Raw genomic sequence first — 19,741 nt, 5'->3', positions numbered from 1 at the left:
TACCCAATATTTTATACTTGAAACATAACTAAATGACCTAGAACGTTAACTGAGGGTGTCAACTATAGATGCTCAGTTCCCAGTGGGATTTATGGTGGCAGGTATGTGCTGTCCTGTCATTACTGGGGACACCAATAGAGAAGATAATAGAACTGAGGTGAAGAAGAACATATGGAGCATCACCTTGAATCCCCTTCTAAAGGAAACTCTACTGGGGGCTTTCCTAATCCCTGAGATAACCATTTCCTTTATTGCATAACCATAAGAAGGGTTGTTTTTGTACCTGAATAACAGGCTATCATCCACACTCTGGTTCATTAACAATGAGGACAATACCACTTTAAGCTTTTTGACTGCTAAAATCTTCTAGATTCTCCTCAATGTACAGTGCCATTGTATGATACCAAAGCAATGTCACATAAGGACTAAAAGACAAGACTGTACTTCGGAGACATTTCACATCTTCTAACATTCGCATGACATGATAGGTGACCACTTTAGTTCGAACAGCAGGTTAACTGGGTTCGTTCAGCAGCAAGACAAGCATAGAGAGTGAGCAGTGAAGAACAGGAGGGCGTAAACTGTTCAGCTGTGGCTGTTGGCGGACCTTGAGGGCATAACTTCCTAATCTCTTGTTGAAAAGGTCAAGTGAAATCTGATAGAAGTATTCTCGCTTACTATATATATATTTTTTTTTCTCTAAGAATGGGGTAATAGTCACCTTTCTCCCAACACATGGAAAAGAGATGTGATCATCAAAGTCAATTGTAACTCAATGTCTGGGAAAAGACTAAGAGGTTTTCCTACTAATTGTGAGTCTAGTATAATCCTTAAAAAAGAGTTATGGGTAAAGAAGTCAGCGACAAATTTACAAATATGCTGCTGCTAAATATTATTCACCTCACTGGCCATTTCGGATGCCCGTTTTGCTCTTTGAATATCAAGAACTTCTGAATTAAGTTCCATTCCTCTCCCTTTTATTTCATTTTCCAAATCTTTCTTATATTCTTTCTGCAAAACAAAGAGATCAACAGTTCAAAATTAACCAAGAGATCAGTTCCAGTGTCTCACATCTGTAATCCTATCTACTCCAAGCAGAGATAAGAGAATCAAGGTTCAAGGCTTTCCTTGACAAAAAGTTAGTGATATACTATTCCAAATAATACCCTGGGCATGTTGGCACAGGTCTGTAGTACCAGACACATAGGACATCAAGGTAGGGGGAACACTGTCCAAGACTAGACTGGGCTAAAAACATGAGACCTTATCTGAAAAAAAATAGCTAAAGCACAAAAGGCTAGACACATTTTTGAAGTAAGAAAGCCTAGAAAGTTGAAGGCCCTGAGTTCAAGTCCCACTATCAACAATAAAACAATTTACTATGAATTATTTTACAAAGAGAAGAAAATATTGCTGGAAGGAAGAAAATAGATTACTAAACATTCATCTTTTTTTCTCTTTCTGTCAAATTCAGAGTTGTTTTCAATATTACCAATCACTTTTTTTATTCTAACTCCCAATATGTCTTGGTACCATAGTGGACTTTTTTAGAAGAAAAATGTCTTCCTTTTAAGTGGTAAAGGAGATCTTAAGAATATAGGCTTCTTATTAAATATTCAATATACATTTTGAAAAATGTCTATGATATATGTTATCAAAAGAAAGTAATTAGGAAGAATGGAAAGTCACAAACCAAAAGATTATTATAGCCAGTTGTTTTAGAAAAGTTTTATAGCTGGGGGTATAAACTCAGTGAGAAGAATTTGACTGCTAATGTGCACAAGCCTGGGTTCCAGCCCAGGACCAGAAGAAACAAGAAAGGTTTCCTTTTCATTTAAAGATTTGTAAAACCAAGCTGGGAAGATGGCTCAGTGGTAGAGCGCTTGCCTTGCATACATGAGGCCCTGGGTTTGATTCCTCAGCACTACATAAGCAGAAAATAGCCAGAAGTGGCACTATTGCTCAAGTGGTAGAGGGCTAGCCTTGAACTGAAGAGCTGAGGGACAGGGGCCAGGCCCAGAATTCAAGCCCCACGACTGACAAAAAAAAAAAAAAAGATTTGTAAAACCAAATCGTTTTCTGCAAATTATAATATACTTTAGATCTGAATGCCTTTCAAGAATACTTATTATACTTTGTTATTCTCTCTGCTAATGAATTAATTGGATGAGAAAACAATAAATATCTTATTCCCATTAAGCTAGTTTCATTCATGACTAATTTGCCAGATGAAAGATAAAAATCCTCTTTAATGATAAGGAATCATGTTCTCGTTAATTCTAGGGTTTGTTTCATGTTATTCTCCCTCTGTCCTGTAATTAAATTAATTTCAATTAAATAATTGAATTAGCCTGTCCTCTGCTGTGATTTGTAAAGACCTCCCAGTAGAATCAGGTCATCTGCTTACAGAGCCTGTGACCCAGTAACTCAGCCTTGATTCTCATCTTGGCAAAATGGCACTAAAAATATATGTTCCACCAATGTCCAAGAGCAATAGGGGGAATCAAACCAAACGAAATGAAAGTAATACTTGAGATGCTCTTATAGGACAATGTAAATCTAAAATCCATAATAAAATAGAAAGGTAAACCTATAAATTTTATTAAGTCTCCAAGTGAGTGGCATTTTTTTGGTTGTGGGTTGGTTGATTTGGGTTTGGGATTTTTTTTGTGCTGTCTATTGAACCCAAGGCCTTGAGAATATAAAGCAAGTAGTCTACCACTAAGCTAACAGGCTTTTAATTTTCAGCTGTTATGGTTTGTACTTAAGGTGTTGTGCTTTCTAGCCAGGCATTCTAGCACTTGAGTCATGGCTCTAGACCTTTTTTGCTTTACTTATATTTCAGTTAGGGTTATTTTAGATATGTTTAGTTTTTTCCAGAGGGAAGGGGGACACTTATTTGTCATATGAAATGTCATGACAAGACAAAAGTTAGGATACAGAAAACCCCTAAGGAGTTGGAGGTGTGGCTAAGTTGGTAGAGCAATGGCCAATGAGTGAAAGCATCAGGTACCAAGTTCCAGTCCTGTTCTCAGAACTTAAATAAAGGAGGGGGGGATTGGATGGGAGGGCAGGGGGAGGATGGGAAGGGATGGGAAGGGGAAACAAAGGAGGAGGCTACAATGCTTGATAAGAAATGCACTCATTATCTTGCCCATGTAATTGTAACCCCTCTGTACAGTATTTTCACAATAAAAAAGAACTACAATAAAGGAAAGAAAAGTTTTAAAACTTAGTCTCTTGGGCATCTATCCAACTGACCACAAACCAGGCTACACTAAAGCTACTCGCATGATCATATTTATTGCAGCATTGTTTACCATAGGCAAGATATGGAATCAATCCAGATGCCACTCAGTGGACAAATGGATCAAGAAAATGAGGTATACGTACACACAATGGAATCTTATGATTCATCAGAAAGAATGACATCGTACCATTCCTAAGGAAATGGAAAGACTTGGAAAAAATAATACTAAGCCAGACCCAAAGAAACATAGGCTGCATTGTTTCCCTCATTTGTTATAACTAGAATGTACCTAGAAATGTACAAGTAAACCCAATGGACAGTAAATGACAAATAATTATGCATGGGCATGATTAATTAAACAGCAGTCTAAACATTCACACCATGAGAACAAAGGAGGGTATTCTTAGGAGAGGATCACAAGGGCTCAGTAGCTATGTGCATATGATCATATAAAATGATGCTTATGAAAATGAACTCCAAGAAATGGAAACAAAGAGGTTTTTTAATTGTACTGTTTTTCCTTTTTCTTTCCTTCTTTCCTTTTTCTTTGGTTTAGTCTCTTCTATCTGTCCCTGTTTTTTATTTCAGTACCCTTTGTCTTGTATATGTTTATCTGATTTGGGGAGGGAAAGGGGAAGCACAGAAATGGTGGGACAAAGACTAAACTAATTCAGCAGTGAAACCCAATAGACACTATGTTGGAAATGAACTATTACAACTTAAGGGGAAGAAAGTAGGGAGGGGGGAAACTGGGAGAGAATGAGGGAGGGGGTGACATTGTTCAAAAGGAAATGTACTCCTTACCTGACTTATGTAACTGTAACCCCTCTGTACATCATCTTTACAATAAAAAAAATTTTAAAGTTATTCTAAGGTTTTGGGGTTTGGTTTTGCTGTTGTTGCTGTTGTTGTCTGGTGTGGCGTGGTCCTGAGGCTTGAATTCAGGTCCTGGGTACTTTACCTGAACTTTACTGCTCAAAGATAGTGCTCTACCAGTTAAGCCACAGCTCCACTTCCAACATTTTTTGTGATTAATTGGAGATACAAGTCTTTCAGACTTTCATTCTCCATGCTGATTTTGAATCATGATCCTTAGATCTCAGCCTCCTAAGTAGCTAGGATTACAACTAAATTTAAAAGGATAAAATTTATTACTATATTCAAAGTATTATTTTTAAAATGAACTACTGTGAAGCATTAAAACTTATTCTTTACTGAGTTTCTGTGATAGTCAAGACACAAATCCAGACTATTCTTCTAGTTTTTCAGAAACTCAGTAATTTCTTTCTGTTAGACAGGTTAGCATACATGCTCTTATTATTTATAAGTTTTAAGGTCTATTATTAGTACAGACCCAAGTGATGTGAAGAGCAAAGTCTTAGTATTTCAGATTAGTTGAGAATGGTTAAATATTTTCTGGTTATTACTTCGTTTCATTTTTCTTTCTGAGATTTAATAGAAAATAGGAAGAACATACCTCCCTCAGAAGGTTGGTGATGTACTTTACATGTAAAAATTCAGGAGTCTTGTCTAAATCCATTGAGGGCTTTCCTTTAATCTCCTTTTCAAAATCCTCTCTGTAAACTTTCTGTTAAGTAAGAACACATAATTTTCAGTTGACAAAATACTAATATATGTTGAAAGACATAAAATCAAGAGTTTCTAAAACAAAACTATGTTTTCTTATAGAATTTTATCACCCATGAGTGTCTTCTCAACAGGAAAATAAATCTGACTGCTACATAAACTTAAGAACATAGCAAGCAAAAGCTGTTTCCAGCCTCTTACTAATCTTTGATTAATATGAGCTTGAGACAGGAAGTAGCAAGATTGGCGCTGATTGAGTCACCTCAGTGGTTCTCACAGATTTGATGACAATCTGATGGTGTGGAAGTCCCTTCAAAATGGCTAGGGCTCCATTGCCCTTCTCCTTGACATTCTTTTGTGAATTATTTTTTCAATTTTTGTAATTATAAAGATGATATACACAAGGGTTACAGTTACATAAGTCAGGTAATGACTACATTTGCTATCAAGCATTGTTACCCCCTCCTTTGTTTTTCCCCTACCATCCCTTCCCTCCCTGTCTCCCCAACTCCCCCCCTAAGTTGTTAAGTTCATTTCAAAAGAGTACATTTCTTTTGAACAATGTTACCATTTCCCTCCCCTCTCTCTCTCTCTCTCTGTTTGTCCCTCCCATGCCCACCCACAAGTTGTATAGTTCATTTTCAACTAGTGAGTACCACTGCTGCATTTGTTCACCTTTCATCCTCCATGTCTGTACCTCCCCCTTATCCTCCCAAAGACAGATAAACAAATAGAATAAAAAGAAAACAAAAACAGCAACAAAGAAAAGAGCCTCTTGCTCCCATTTCCCGCAGCTCATTTCAAGAAATATTATTTTATATGAACAAATGCACATAAGCATTGTGCCCTTCTGAGGAACAATGATTTCTAAACAGTCAGGATGGAGTGGTGGGCTTTTTTCATAATTTTAGCATCCATAATATCTCTCTACCACTTAAGGAATTTGTCATGGAGCAAGTTACACTATGAAAATAGCCTGTCTGAAATCTGGTAAGTCCTTTAACTAAGACTTTTTAAGGAGCTGTGGTTAGCTCAGTAGTGGAACACTTGCCTAGCAGGCTGGAGGCCTGGGTTTCATCTCCAACTCTATAAGAAAAAAACAAAAGAGTCCACAACAAGAAATGAAAGAGAGATGCTGAAGGTGACCTGGAGGGTTTTAATCTATTGTATAAAAATATAAAACAGTGGGACAAAGGGTAAACAATGCAACAGCGATATTCTCCAGACATTATGTTGAAAATGAACTTTATAACTTGGTGGGGGGCAAGGGGGAGGGGAAGGGAAGGTGAGGAAAGTGAAGGGAACAGGTGAAAATGAGGGTGAAATAACATTGTTCAAAAAACACGTACTCATGAGCTTACCTATGTAACTGCCACCCCTCTGTACATCACTACAATAAAATCTTTAAAGAAAGAAATATATCTCTATATAATGGATACCCTATATAGAAATATATGCATATATCATATATCAATAATATCTTATACATTTTATGATTTTTTAAATTATTTTATTGTTATGTTTTTGTTTTATTATTTTATTATTTGTATATTATATAAATATATATAACGTATTTTATAATTATACTGTAATATGTTATATAACATAATGTGTTAAAATAAAAGGAATTGTGTTATATTCATAATATATTTTATTCATATATTAGACTCTTACATAGTACCCCACCTGGGGGAGGATAATTACTTTAATAAAGTAAATCATTATGGAACTGGCCAATACATAGCCTGAAAAGACAAATTCCCAGCATCTTCAATTTGTTTTTTCTAGGAGAGTTATACTTGAAAAGAAAAGACAAAGAGGGGCTGGGAAGGTGGCTCAGTGGTAGAGCACTTGCCTTGCATGCCTGAGGCCCTGGGTTCTATTCCCCAGCACCACATAAGCAAAAAGAAAAAAAGCGGAAGTGGCGCTGTGGCTCAAGTGGTAGAGCGCTAGCCTTGAGCTGAAGAGCTGAGGGACAGGGCCCAGGCCCAGAGTTCAGGCCCTACGACCAGACCCAAAAAAAAAAGAAAAGAAAAGACAAAGAACTTTTCAAGGGCAGAATGAGAGACTTGCTCTAAAACACACACAAATTAAACCTGTACCTGGCAATGCATAAAAGTGAGATAAGCATAATTGAAAGCCATCAGCATAAATGTTCACTGCAGTGCTATTCACCATAGCCAAGATATGGAACCAGCCCAGATGCTCTCAATGGACAAATGGACCAAAAAAATGTGACATACATGTATGCATGTGCGCATACACACACACACACATAAACAATGGAAGTTTACTCATCTATTAGAAAGAATAATATTGTGCCATTCATAAGGAAATAGAAAGACTTGAAAAAAATGTATTAAATGAAGTCTGCCAGACCTAGAGAAACAAAGGTTGCATAATTTCCCACATGTGTATAGCTAGAATGTACCCATAAATCTATAAGTAAACATACTGCATGGTATGCAAGATGAATTGACTGAAGTATAATTGACTTTACGGAGACCTCAACTACTGTAATATTTTAGAAAAAAAAATCACACCAAGAAATGGGTATATCCAAGAAGGGAGTGAGGCCAAAGGGAGAGGTAGACAAACGAAGGGCAGTAGAGAGGAAGAATGGAGTCAAGAATTCATTGTAAAACCAAAGGAGGAGGCTGCAATGCTTGGTAAGAAATGTACGCATTATCCTGCCCATGTAATTGTAACCCCTCTGTACAGTATGTTCACAAATAAAAAATAAATAAATAAATAAAAGAAAAAAAGAATTCATTGTACCCACCACAAAATTAAGAACAGCAAAGGAAGGGGTGGGTCAAAGTGGGGCGGGGTGAGTGTACTGAAGGGGTAGCACTGGTCAAGATGCATTGTATTCATGAACTGCTTTTGGATATGGCACCTCCCAAGTACAAGTATTTAAAAATAATTTAAACAATAAATAAAAATTAAAATAAAGACTAGCAAAGACATGGATGGCTTATTCTGCTCAGTCTTGTTTCTCTCAGTGGTACTGGGGTTTGAACTCAGGACCTTTTCTTTACTAGATCAGCACTTGAGCACCACCTCCAGCTTAAGTATGCCTGCTTGAAATCATTGAAGAGTCTTCAAGGAAAATAAAGCATAGTCAGGCCCATCCATGAGGAATTAAAAACCCATCTCTCGGACAGGTGTCTATCTCGATACTTATTTCATTGTTCTTGTACTTAATGACATTTTTCGCAACAAACTTTTTTTTTTCTGTCGGTCATGGGCCTTGGACTCTGGGCCTGGGCACTGTCCCTCAGCTCTTCAGCTCAAGACTAGTGCTTTACCACTTGAGCCACAGACCACTTCCGGTTTTCTTGTGGTTTATTGGAGATAAGAGTCTCATGGTCTTTCCTGCCCGAGCTAGCTTTGAACTGTGATCCTCACATCTCAGCCTCCTGAGTAGTTAGGATTACAGGCATGAGCTACCATGCCCAGCTCCTCAACAAACTTTTTAAAACATATTAAATACTTTATTTTTTTAGCCTTCACAGTATAAATTTGATCCAAATATGTTTCCTATTCAAAGCCTCTGTTCTCCTCCAGCCCTGCTGGGCAGAGGCATAACTGAGAGTCTAAAATAATCTAATAGTCAGCAATTATCATTAAAAGCAGGAGGGAAAGAACAAACTGAGTGTTAGAGAGAGAGATTATCAAGAGAAATAAAGGGCTAAAAATCTCTAATCCGAAATCACAATCATTTCTAATTTAGAATAGCACATTTGGATGTACAAATCATAAACTATAAGATACAGGATTTGCTGGATGCAATTTAGCATCACCTCACATTGGGAAAACAACTCTTTATGAATACACTCACAGAAACAAAATGGTAGTACATATGACTTTGACCAGGCCCTAAAATATTGTCATTGACTGGACATATAACTAATTATTTGACATAATTTCATTCAGTACATTATAAACCTAGGGGATAACACCTTCTAGTGCCATTACTTTGAGAATTAAATGAGCTGATATAAGGAGCTTAGCAATTACCAAGCACAAAATCAAGATTTAATAAATGTTGGTTCTGTTTTCATGGCAGAAGAAAAGTAAGGAGGGCAAGCAGCTCTTTGCTTTCTAATCAGTTGTTAAGTACCCATGACAGATTAGATTGATACAAAATGGAAGGGTTCATTATCTGATGATAAAGTGTGAGAGCTTAGAACGTGGGTGCTAAGAGACCCTCTGCCTTGGTATCCAGATTTGGTCCATGAGAAAAAGTGAGAACTGGACCTGGACAGGACTCCTGATGTATGTGTTTGATAGGGGGAGGGGTGTGCCTGGGAGGGGGGTAGGGGTGGGGTCTGGGTCTAGAATATAGGTTCCAGAATCTTCTCAAAGCTGGACTCTTTCCTTCAACCCACTGTTGATTCTTTAGTACCAAATTCAGTGGCCTACCTCACTCTGCATCTTCTGAGCCTCCTTTGAAGCTTGATATGATGGCGTCTCAACAAATTCTAGCATTGATTTCCCCTTGTTCTTCTCATACTCTTCTCTGTATTTAACCTTCAGTGAAAAAAAAAATTGGGATAGAAAAAAAGAGTGATAGAAGTGGTGAATTTTATCCAAGTACATCTCATAAACTATGGAAGTATCAGAGTAAACCCCTTTTGTACAATTAAGATGCACTAGTAAAAAGAAACACACAGGAGAAAAAGGAAAGAAGGAAGAAATAGGAAAGGCATGTCAGATCAGGGCTGCGGTGTGGCTCAGGGGCAGTGCACAAGCTTAGCATGCAGGAGACTCTTGATTGTATCCACGGCACCAAAACACAAAACAAAAGCATAAAAAAAAACTCAAAGGCCCTTACATAGAGAGAAGGAAAATAAGTGTTTCAAATTAATCATCCCATTTCCCAGAATTTAGTTATTCTAACTGTGTAAGGAGAGCACTAGGTTCCCTGAAGTTAGTGGTGTTCAAGAGAAGTAAGTACACAATCTTTTTTTTATTATTTAAAATTTTCAGGAATATCTAGGTGCAGTGGCTCAGGCCTATAATCCTAGCTACTTGGGAAACAGAGATCTAGAAATAGTGGTTCAAGGCTATCCCAGACACACAAAAGAAGGAAGGAGGGAAGGAAGGAAGGAAGGGAGGGAAAGAGGAAAGGAGGGAGGGAATGGAAAGGAAGGAGGGAAAAGGGGACGGAGAATCAGAAAGAAAGAGAGAAAAAGAAACAGAGAGAGAAAGAAAGCAAGTGAGCAAGCAAGCAAGAAAGCAAGCAAGCAAGCAAACTAGCAAGCAAGCTGAGTGCCGGTGGCTCATGCCTGTAATCCTAGCTACTCAGGAGGCTGAGATCTGAGGATGGCAGTTCAAAGCCAGCTTGGGTAGGAAAGTTCGTGAAACTCTTATCTCCAATAAACCACTAGAAAACCGGAAGTAGCACTGTGGCTCAAGCGGTAGAGCGCTCGCCTTGAGCTGAACAGTGCAGGGACAGTGCCCAAGCCCAGAGTTCAAGCCCCACAACCGACAAAATAAAAAAAAAGAAAGAAAGGAAGGAAGGAGGGAGGGAGGGAAAGAAAGGAGAAAAGAAAAAGGGGAAGGAATGAGGAAGAAAAAGAAAGGAAGGAAAGAAAGAAAAGGAAGAAGGGAAAAGGAAAAGAAAAAAAAGTAAAATAGCCACAATGGGAAACACAATTAGATGATCACAATCCAGGCATGAACTGAGACCTTATTTGGAAAATAATAATGGATAAAAAGGCTGGAGGTGTGGCTTGCGTTGTAGAGCACTTGCTAGCAAGTGCAAGTTCAATCTCAAGTACAGGGAAAAAATTAAAATAATAAATTAAAGAATAAAAACATCCTAGGGGCTGGGATGAGCTCTGGGGAACTCAGTAGTAGAAGTGCTTGTCCAGCACTACAAAGTCCTATCCTAGGCTTGGTCCCCAGTACCCACACCAAAAAATAAGTCTTTGAATACCTAGAAAAATTTTAACCATGTCTCAGCTTATTCAGATGCACAACTTGGGTTTAATATGCATTCATGATTAATATTATCACTATTATACACTGAGGACATAGCTTCAGCTGTGTAATAAAAATGATGTCAACAGTAATGCAAGCCAAAGAGAGCTTTTCAATGCTTAGAAATTTGTAATGACAGGAACTATAAGAAGTTTTAAAAACAGTTATTTGCAGACATATTTTTTGTTGCAGAAAAGCACCACAGAATGATCAACAAAGCTGTTGGGACTCTGAGAGCTTAAGTAAAGTTTTATGGAAATAATTGAAGTGAAGAGAAAAATCTAAAGAGGAAAAAAATGTGTATGAGCCAGGCGCTGGTGGCTCACGCCTGTAATCCTAGCTACTCAGGAGGCTGAGATCTGAGGATCGCGGTTCAAAGCCAGCCCTGGCAGGAGAGACCATGAGACTCCTATCTCCAATAAACCACGAGAAAACTGGAAGTGGCGCTGTAGCTCAAGTGGTAGAGTGCTCGCCTTGAGCTGAAGAGCTGAGGGACAGTGCCCAGGCCCAGAGTTCAAGCCCCATGGCCGACAAAAAAAAAAAATGTGTATGACCAACAGCAGGTAGCAAGTCGATTGGAAGTGGGCACAAAATTATTATGAAATTTATGTTGTACAGAATACATTTTTAAAAAGTTATAAGCGTTTATCTTAACAGATGCTGGAAATAACATCTTTAGCAACTATTTAAGCTCGGAATATAAACAAAAAATCATGATCTGCTTTAGGATAGGCTAAAAAGAAAAAAATTTTGAAAGTTCCTCCAAAAGTTACAAGGCTTCATAGTTGAAAGCAATACATCTGAAAAATTGTTTTTCTTTTCTCATAACAGTTATCATTGAAATGAGAAATTGTAACGAATCTTGACACTGGAAAGGTTATTTTACAAAATGACACATCAGTACACTTCATCGTCGCTTGATTAATTCTGAAATTGGACATTTTTAATTATGGGATACAAGGTCTATTTTATAAAATGCCTTTGTACTGAAGCGCAATTCAAATTCCTGACCCAATAAATAGATGGAAAATAGAGGCTGAGACCTTCCCAACGCAATCTTAATGTTCGGGGATCTATTCTTGTCAGCATCAGACATTCTTCAGTTGAGATCCCTGGGGAGTGAGCGCTGGGCTGATCACGTGGTCCCGGCAGGGAGGGCAGGTGACTGAGACACAGGAACTTACCTGACTCTGGAGGGTGGCATTGCCCTTATGGTGCAGATGTTCTGCAGTCTCTACATCAAAGTGATACGTTCCTTTACTCTCCTCAAACTGCTTTTTATATTCTCGCTGAAATACAGAACATCATACAGAAAAATCACTTCAGATGGAAAGAGACCGGTTAGAGCAATGATCGCTTACAAAGGCAAAAACAAAAAAGCAAGCCATCAAGAGCTGCCACACTGTTTTCAATGCGCAGTCAGCAATAATGACATAGACGTGGGTGATTTCTGATGCTAATACAGGTAGATAATGCAAGAAACGCAGCTCTAGGCGGCCCAGGCCAAAACACACACACACACACACACACATATACACACAACACAACACACTCTGAGGGCAATTAGCTGTGAATGCAAGGAAAAAAGGCATCTTTGCAGCACCAAAGAGTAGCTAGTGATGGGGTCTGGGGGGTGGGGGAGGAGGTAGTGCTGGTCTTGATCAAAAATAAAGCCAAGGTAGCGCTGGTCTTAATAAAAAATAAAGCCAAGTTCAAGCCCCAATACTGGCACAAAAATAAAGTATGCGCAAAAACAGAACAAAATCAGCCAGGTATGGGGCACAGGGCTGTAATCTAAGCTATGTGGACGGTGGAGGTAGGAGGATCATGATCCAAGGCTGACCCAGGCAAAAGCATGAACCTTATCTGCAAAATAAACTAAAGCATAAAGGGATGAAGAAGTTTCTCAAGTGGTAGAGCACCTGTCTAGCAACATAAGCCTCTGAGTTCAAACTCTAGTATTTGCCAAAAAGAAAAAGGAATTGAAGAAGAGAAGAAAAAACAAGAGGCGAAAACAGAGGGAAGCAAACCTGGCAGCCAGGGGGAAACGCTATTTACAAAGCTCAGTCATGAAGAAGATCAAAAGTGACATGGAAAAATGAAAGGGTGAAAAATAATTCAATTAATTTTCCTAATCCCAAGGAAAGAGTAAGATTTCTGGAAAAGGAACAAAGGAACCCAGGTACAGCCAGGTGAATTTTGAAACTTGCAAGTCACCAGCAGGAGTAAAAACGTTAAGTTGGACAACTGTAAGACTCCAAATGCAAAAGTCAGCAAGGATATCAAAACTGTAATTGGTGCTTTTCCCAATTTGGGGCAAGACTTTTTGAAGTAAACAGCAAGTCAAGGCTACAGTGACTTAAGAAGCTAATGTCAATGGCTCATAGAAATGGCACTTCTGTCTAGAGTGAAGGGAGACATTCACAAGTACATAGAAGGCAGCAGAAGGGGACTGGCAAAGAAATGCACATCATGTCTTTAGGAAGGTAGAATCTCCAAGGATGGGAGAGGAAGGAGAAGGAAGCCCAGGGGAGGGACGGAACGATAGCAGCTACCTAGGACCCGCTTCAAGGAGCTGCTGCTGTTGTACCCGTGGAAAAGCAGTGGCCTACAGAGGGGCCTGGCCTCCAGTGTTGCTTGTCAGCTAGGAAATAGAGATGTGTGTCCCACAAAACTGCAATCCGAATAAAATAAGGTCAAGGAGTACTGAAGGAATGTCGTTATAATATTCCCATTGTATAGCTTTGCCAAAGAAAATATCTTCGTGTGTGTGTGTGTGTGTGTGTGTGTGTGTGTGTGTGTGTGTGTGGTGTATGCATGGTGTGTGTGTGTGTGTGTGTGTGTGTGTGTGTGTGTGTGTGTGTGTGTGGTGTATGCATGGTGTGTGTGTGTGTGTGTGTGTGTGTGTGTGTGTGTGTGTGTGTGTGGTGTATGCATGCACATGCATGCCAGTCCTGAACTCAGGGCCTAGGCACTGTCCTTAAGCAAGGCTAGCACTTAACCCTTTAAGCCACAGCTCCACGTCTAATTTTTTGTTAGTTCATTGGAGATACAAGTCTCAGGGACTTTCTTGCCTGGGCTGGCTTCAAACCACCACCCTCAGATCTTAGCCTCTCAAGTAGCTAGGATTATAGCCATGAGCCACTGGCACCTGCCTACTCTACTACTTTTAAATGGAAGAGAGAGGGTGTGGAGGGAGGGAGGGAGAGGGTTAGAGAGAGAGAAAGAGAGAGAGAGAGAGAGAAAGGAAGGAAGGAAGGAAGGAAGGAAGGAAGGAAGGAAGGAGATAAATGAAAATGAAACTAAGACAAAAGCAGACATGGAAAATAAAGACACTGTAGATTTTCTTATTTCATTAGAAGTTATTTTATAATACAGGTGTATAATAATGACAATGTAATAGCCTAGAATAGATTCTATTACTGAGTCAAAATCCAGAAGTAAAAAAGCCTAGGGTATTATGTTTGGGAGGGAAAAAAAAGGGATTCATACTGAGAAAGGGTTAAAAAATATTTTTCTAGTTAAATTGCCTATTTCAGTCACAAACAATTTAAGAATTCTTACTTTAAAAAAAAAAGCACATTTGAACTAGATCCGCAAAAGAAATCTCTAATACTTTGATTTGTTTTCCACATATAATAGTCTTTGCTGCCTCTTAGTGGAAGGTTTCATGGAACAACACTATTATGTATTTTTAATTTATAGAAAATTAAAGAAGTGGAAAACGATGAGAGCTCCATTTTCCAGAATGTGTTTCCTCAAAAAAATCAACACTGCTACATATGCTCATAAGCTACTCATTTTTTCTACCTCCTAGGCAGACAAAAGAAAAAGACTTCTGATCTATATGAAAGAGACCTAGGACAGCATGGCGGTTAATGCCTGTAACCCTAGCTACTCTAGACGTACAAATAAGGAGACCATAGTCTGAGGCTAGCCCAGGCAAAACGTTACTGAGAGCCCAACTCTACAAATAAGCTGGGCATGGTAGTGTTTGTGATGCCAGTCACACAGGGCCATGACTGAAACATCTGTGGTCCCATGCAACAATCCAAAACTCTATTCGACAAACACCTAAACTAAAAAAGGGCTGGAGTGTGGTTCAAATGTTAAAGCAACTGCCTAGTGAGCATAAGGGCCTAGGTTTAATCCCCAGGACAGCCTAGGGAGAAGGGGGGCAGGTTCTATGGATCTTTTTAAATAGTAACTTATAGATGAATAATTTATTTAAATATTTATTCATATAGCTAATTTATCTCAGACATTAAGCAATCTTTCATTTAATCTTTTAATAAAATTGACTTTTCCAAAGTCAAGAAAACTTTGGTTCCCTTTTCTTTAAAATTTAAAAGAAAGCCTTTCTAATGTGCAACTATTTTGAGCCAACATCTTACTGTACAATTTCAGGAAGTAGATGGTTCAGAGTAATATTGGTAGGTCAAACTTGCTGGTCCATGATGTAATCATTTAGTCACAACTTTTCTACAGGAAAAAAAAAGTTGTAACCTAGGCAAAAGAACCACCTGCAAGAAGATTTAAACCTTATAAGGGGCACATAAATTAAGTAGCAACATTCTTAGGCTTTTTATCTTGTTGAAGATGCTTGCAATAACTTATATTAAACTGTAATTTGTTATTATTATAAAACACAGGTCAAAATTCTTGAAAACAAATTTTGCCTCCGGTGACATGAATTCTTCCAACTACCACATATTTTTTTTCTCCTGGTATAGAGCTTGAACTCAGGGCCTTGAGCACCCTCTTTCCCATTTCTTCCCATCTCTTCCTCTCCGTCTCCTTCTCCTTCTCCCTCTCCCCCATCCTCTCCTCTCCTATTCTCTCTCTCTCTCTCACTCTCTCTCTCATTTTTCTTTTCTCACAGCTGATGCTCTACCACTTGAGCCACAGCTCCAGTTCTGGCTTTTTGCTGGTTAATTGAAGTTAAGAGTCTCCTGGATTTTTCAAGCTGAGTAGCTAGGAAGACAGGAGTAAATATCAGCACCCAGTTTGTTTTTTTTTCATTACCCACATGATATTTTGGTTGGCTGATTTACCAGGAATCCCCAAATTGGAAATGGCATTCCAATTTCCTTAAATGGAAAACTTAACCTGAGTGAGGAGGGGGAATGGTCAGGGATGAATTACCATGGCAATGACCCAGGGGGAGGGCATAAGGCTGTGAAGAAAGCAGAGGCTCTTAAGACAGAAATTGATTGATTCTAGAAACTGAAACCAGTCTCTGAAGGGAGAGCAGAATGTATGGAGGTGATGGACACCCTGATCAGACAGGACTGTATGATTTAAGGGTGCTGGAACCAAGTACTAATTCTGACCTATAAATATTCCTCTAACCTTTGCTCATCAGAATGCAAAGAATGACATCATCCCTTTCATCTAAGGACCAACGGGTTTGGAAAAAATGTGCATACCTCTAATCCTAGCTACTCAGAAGTCTGAGATTGAAGGTTCATAGTTAGAAGCCAGCTTCACCAAGAAAGTCCATGAGACTCTTATCTTCAATTAACCACCTACAAGCTGGAAGTAGGAGAGTGTTTGCCTTAACCCCCCCTCCTCACCCCCCCAACAAGTTCAGGGATAGCAACCAGACCCTGAGTTCAAGCCCCAAGATTGGCACGAAAAAATAGAAAATAAAACATAAATTAGTTAGAACAAATCTCTGGCAGTATGAATTACTTGCATATACTTTCAGAAGGATGACAGTAGTAGCAACGTGTGCAGGGGGAGACATACCAAATAATGAACAGGTGTTTTGGTTTTACAGAAGCTATGTAGTTATCTCTGCACGTGGAGCTAAGTTGTCTCTCTCCATTTGAGGTTGGGAACCAAGTTTGAATGACAGTTTTAAGTCGATGGCTACAAGCATATCTGCAGGAACAACTCTCTTCACTTTCCCTATGTGTTGTCCAACATCTGTGTCTTCCTTTGGCTGTGCCTATTCAGTAAACTAGGACACTGAGAGCGTGATTGACAAGAGTTAGAATAGTCCTGATGGCTTATAAAGTGGAATTAGGGCTCCCCACCACCAGGGGGCATTCTGAGACATTCCAACTAGCGCCAAGTGACCCAGGGTCATTAATTTCTGGAGGGGGGTGGGGGGAGTCTGTGTCCTGATACCCTTTAGGGTTGACAGGAGAGACTGCCTGTGTGAGCAGTGAACACAAGGCGCTCATCAGCACAGTCCTGAAGCACCCAGCCTACCCTCCCAGCTGCCATTACGAGAAACCATGACAAGATGAAAAGAACAGTAGCAAGTTAATATAAATACCTTGATGACTGACTTTCAGGGAAAATGTAATTTATTTATTTATTTTTAAATCATTATTATTTGAAAATGCTAAAAAAAAAGAGGTATTACATAAGTCAGGCAAACAGTACCTTTCCTTTTGGATGTCACTGAACTATGAAAAAATATTATAATTTAAAAACAATTTTTGTTTTGTTCTAGACAAAGCCTGGCCATCGTAGCTGGAGTTGGGCTCAGATTCATTCTGCATCCTCTGCCCCACAAGTGCTGGGATTACAGCTGTGTGCCACCTTGCCCAGCTGAACTAAGATAACGCTTCACATTACTAAGTATCACATACTAAATATCACACTCTGGTCTGGCCTCGATGAAATAAAAGATCTGTAATGACAGAAGCTGAACTTCAAAGAAGTCTGAGTGCAGTACAGATGAAGAGAAGGAGGGGACAGAAGACAGAAAGAACATGGACACAACACTCCGAAGTGTGGATGTATGGGAGAGGAAGACCCCGCAAACACCGTCAGGGAAAGCCCCAGTTTGGGTGGGATTTGGGCAGGAAGCAGATAGCTTTAGTTAGTTACTGGGAGAGGGTCCACAAAAAGGCACTGTCTGAAGAAGCAGGTGAGCTCACAAACACAGCACGCCAGCTGCTGCTTCCGGGACCCATCCGACAACCACTTACTTCACTGAGCATTTTGGTGGTTTTCAAAGCATGGTCTAAAAACAACAAATTTGGGAGATCTGACACCGGCGCGTGCATATTTTGAATGTCTTTCTTGTACTTCACCTATGAAAACAGCACGGAACAAAATGCTATCTAGGAGAAGAAAAATAAGCTTTTTGTGCCATCACCCAGGCTTGCTTTCTTAAAGTGGCCCCACTCAGAGGGAAAGGGATGAATCCATAAACAGCCACTAGATGGTGCTAATTCACTACTGAATAAGTAAGAAATAAAAGTTTAATTTATGGACTGGGAAATATTTTGATAATTCCATTTATTGTTTGCATACTCCAAAGGGGTGATGGTAACAGATTCAAATAATTATAAGAGAAACTCTGCTTTCAAGAAATAGAGAATAAGCACTTTATTCTTTAGACCTTGCAACAAGATTTCTTTCAATTTTGCTTTATGGTAATTTGGAGCTTGGGGTATTTTTCACCTTATTGCCATAGATCTGATTTGGCTTCTTCCTTTTCTTTTATACCAGCTGCTTTGGGAATTTAACACTAGTGATAAAGTAACATATTGATAACAGCATTTCAAACCCTTTGTTCTGGGCACATTTCTAAACAATTTATATATGTGTAACATTTAATCTTGACAAGTCTAATGGTTGTCACTTTAAGTAATCTCATTTTACAGATGAGAAAACTGAAACATAAGAAGATCAAGACATAATATTAAGTGGTGGTAAGAGGTTCAAATCCAGGTAATCTGATTTGAGCGCTCAGCCCAAGTTTCTAGGTTCCTTTAAATATGTTTTGTCTTTATTTCTTTTATGTTTACACACACAAAACAATTAAGAAAAAAATCAGTCTGGTAGTCCCGATGGTCCTAAAAAAAAACCCAGGTGTTTCCATTGCTGTAAATTAAAGCTTATTATTGAATACAGAAAAATTATAACACTTTCTAAATATGAATGGAAGCAAGATAAACTAATTCCTGAGGAAATGATGAGCGCTTGCAGGGATGAGCTAACAAAGCAATCATTAATAATATTTAACTTTCACCTTTGAAAAGGTTCTCTGAACTTTTCAACTATGACCAAGTGATCAATGTTTTGTGCTTCTGTTTTCATATGCTGAGTGTTTCTACAAAGAATTTTAAACATCATTTCATGTAATCATGTAATCTTGATTTCACAATTCCTCACTTTAAAACATAGAAAAAAATCTACCTTATGAAGTACTTCATAGCAACTCCATGACAGAATTGAAAAAAAATTAAGAGATTATCATGGGAATTTGTGCAAGTTTCTTTATGACAGATCACAATGTACATGATAGTACTTTATAATAAACCCAATTTTGTGAATATAATTATATGGGTTAATGATTTCTCCCACCTACTAATTTGTGATAATACATAGTTATTTCCTGCTAAACTCTTATCATCTATATCTACACTTAATCAGATATAATAATATTATTTGCAATACTTTTCATATTTATTAATTTATTAGTAATCAGTAATCATTAAGAGTAAATTATAATTATGTATTTTGGTCCAAAAAAATCCTTCAGGGAAATATGATTCAGTGTTTTCAACTACAAATGACTTGGGGCTGACATGATCTCAATTAAGTACCAGTGATTAGGCACAGGCTTGTCTAGGAAAACAAGAATTAGTAGATATTAAAAATGATTTTCTGAGGATTACAACTTACGTTACTGGCCAGTGAGGTAGCAAGCTGATTTTGTCTAAAGGAAGCACTATCAAGAGGATTGTAATGATGTTTCTTATCCTTCATTTCATTGTCAAATTTTTCTTTATATTTAACCTGCCATAAAAGGGGGAAAAGGAAGCAGTTAAACAACACATTCATGTTCTAAAGTAACCTATTTGTTTTTTTTAAAAGATCAAACAAAAGCTTGCAAAATTCAAATTCCTAGTATTCCTCTCCCTCTACAAAGCTTAAAAAAGCACC

The 19,741-nt window shown here is 38.4% G+C and overlaps 1 protein-coding gene across 2 annotated transcripts in view; it reads right to left on the bottom strand.

Moving 5' to 3' along the window:
- Window positions 1–19,741, bottom strand: part of Nebl (nebulette) — a 319,353-nt gene that overhangs the window by 46,486 nt on the left and 253,126 nt on the right. Inside the window, exons 8-13 of one of the 2 annotated variants that reach the window (XM_013014763.1) lie at window positions 19,481–19,594; window positions 17,776–17,880; window positions 12,013–12,117; window positions 9,266–9,373; window positions 4,728–4,838; window positions 901–1,011 (exon numbers count right to left, since the gene is read on the bottom strand). The exons of the other annotated variant lie outside the window; for it this stretch is intronic. Of the exons in view, the coding sequence (XP_012870217.1) occupies window positions 901–1,011; window positions 4,728–4,838; window positions 9,266–9,373; window positions 12,013–12,117; window positions 17,776–17,880; window positions 19,481–19,594 (654 nt within the window). The remainder of the gene's footprint in view (window positions 1–900; window positions 1,012–4,727; window positions 4,839–9,265; window positions 9,374–12,012; window positions 12,118–17,775; window positions 17,881–19,480; window positions 19,595–19,741) is intronic. 2 annotated transcript variants of the gene reach the window in all.

The sequence above is a fragment of the Dipodomys ordii genome, unplaced genomic scaffold (genome assembly GCF_000151885.1).
Source record: "Dipodomys ordii isolate 6190 unplaced genomic scaffold, Dord_2.0 Scaffold24, whole genome shotgun sequence".
Lineage (NCBI taxonomy): Eukaryota > Metazoa > Chordata > Mammalia > Rodentia > Heteromyidae > Dipodomys > Dipodomys ordii.
Note: the sequence above shows the minus strand (reverse complement) of the source record. Positions and strands in the feature narration are given on the sequence as shown.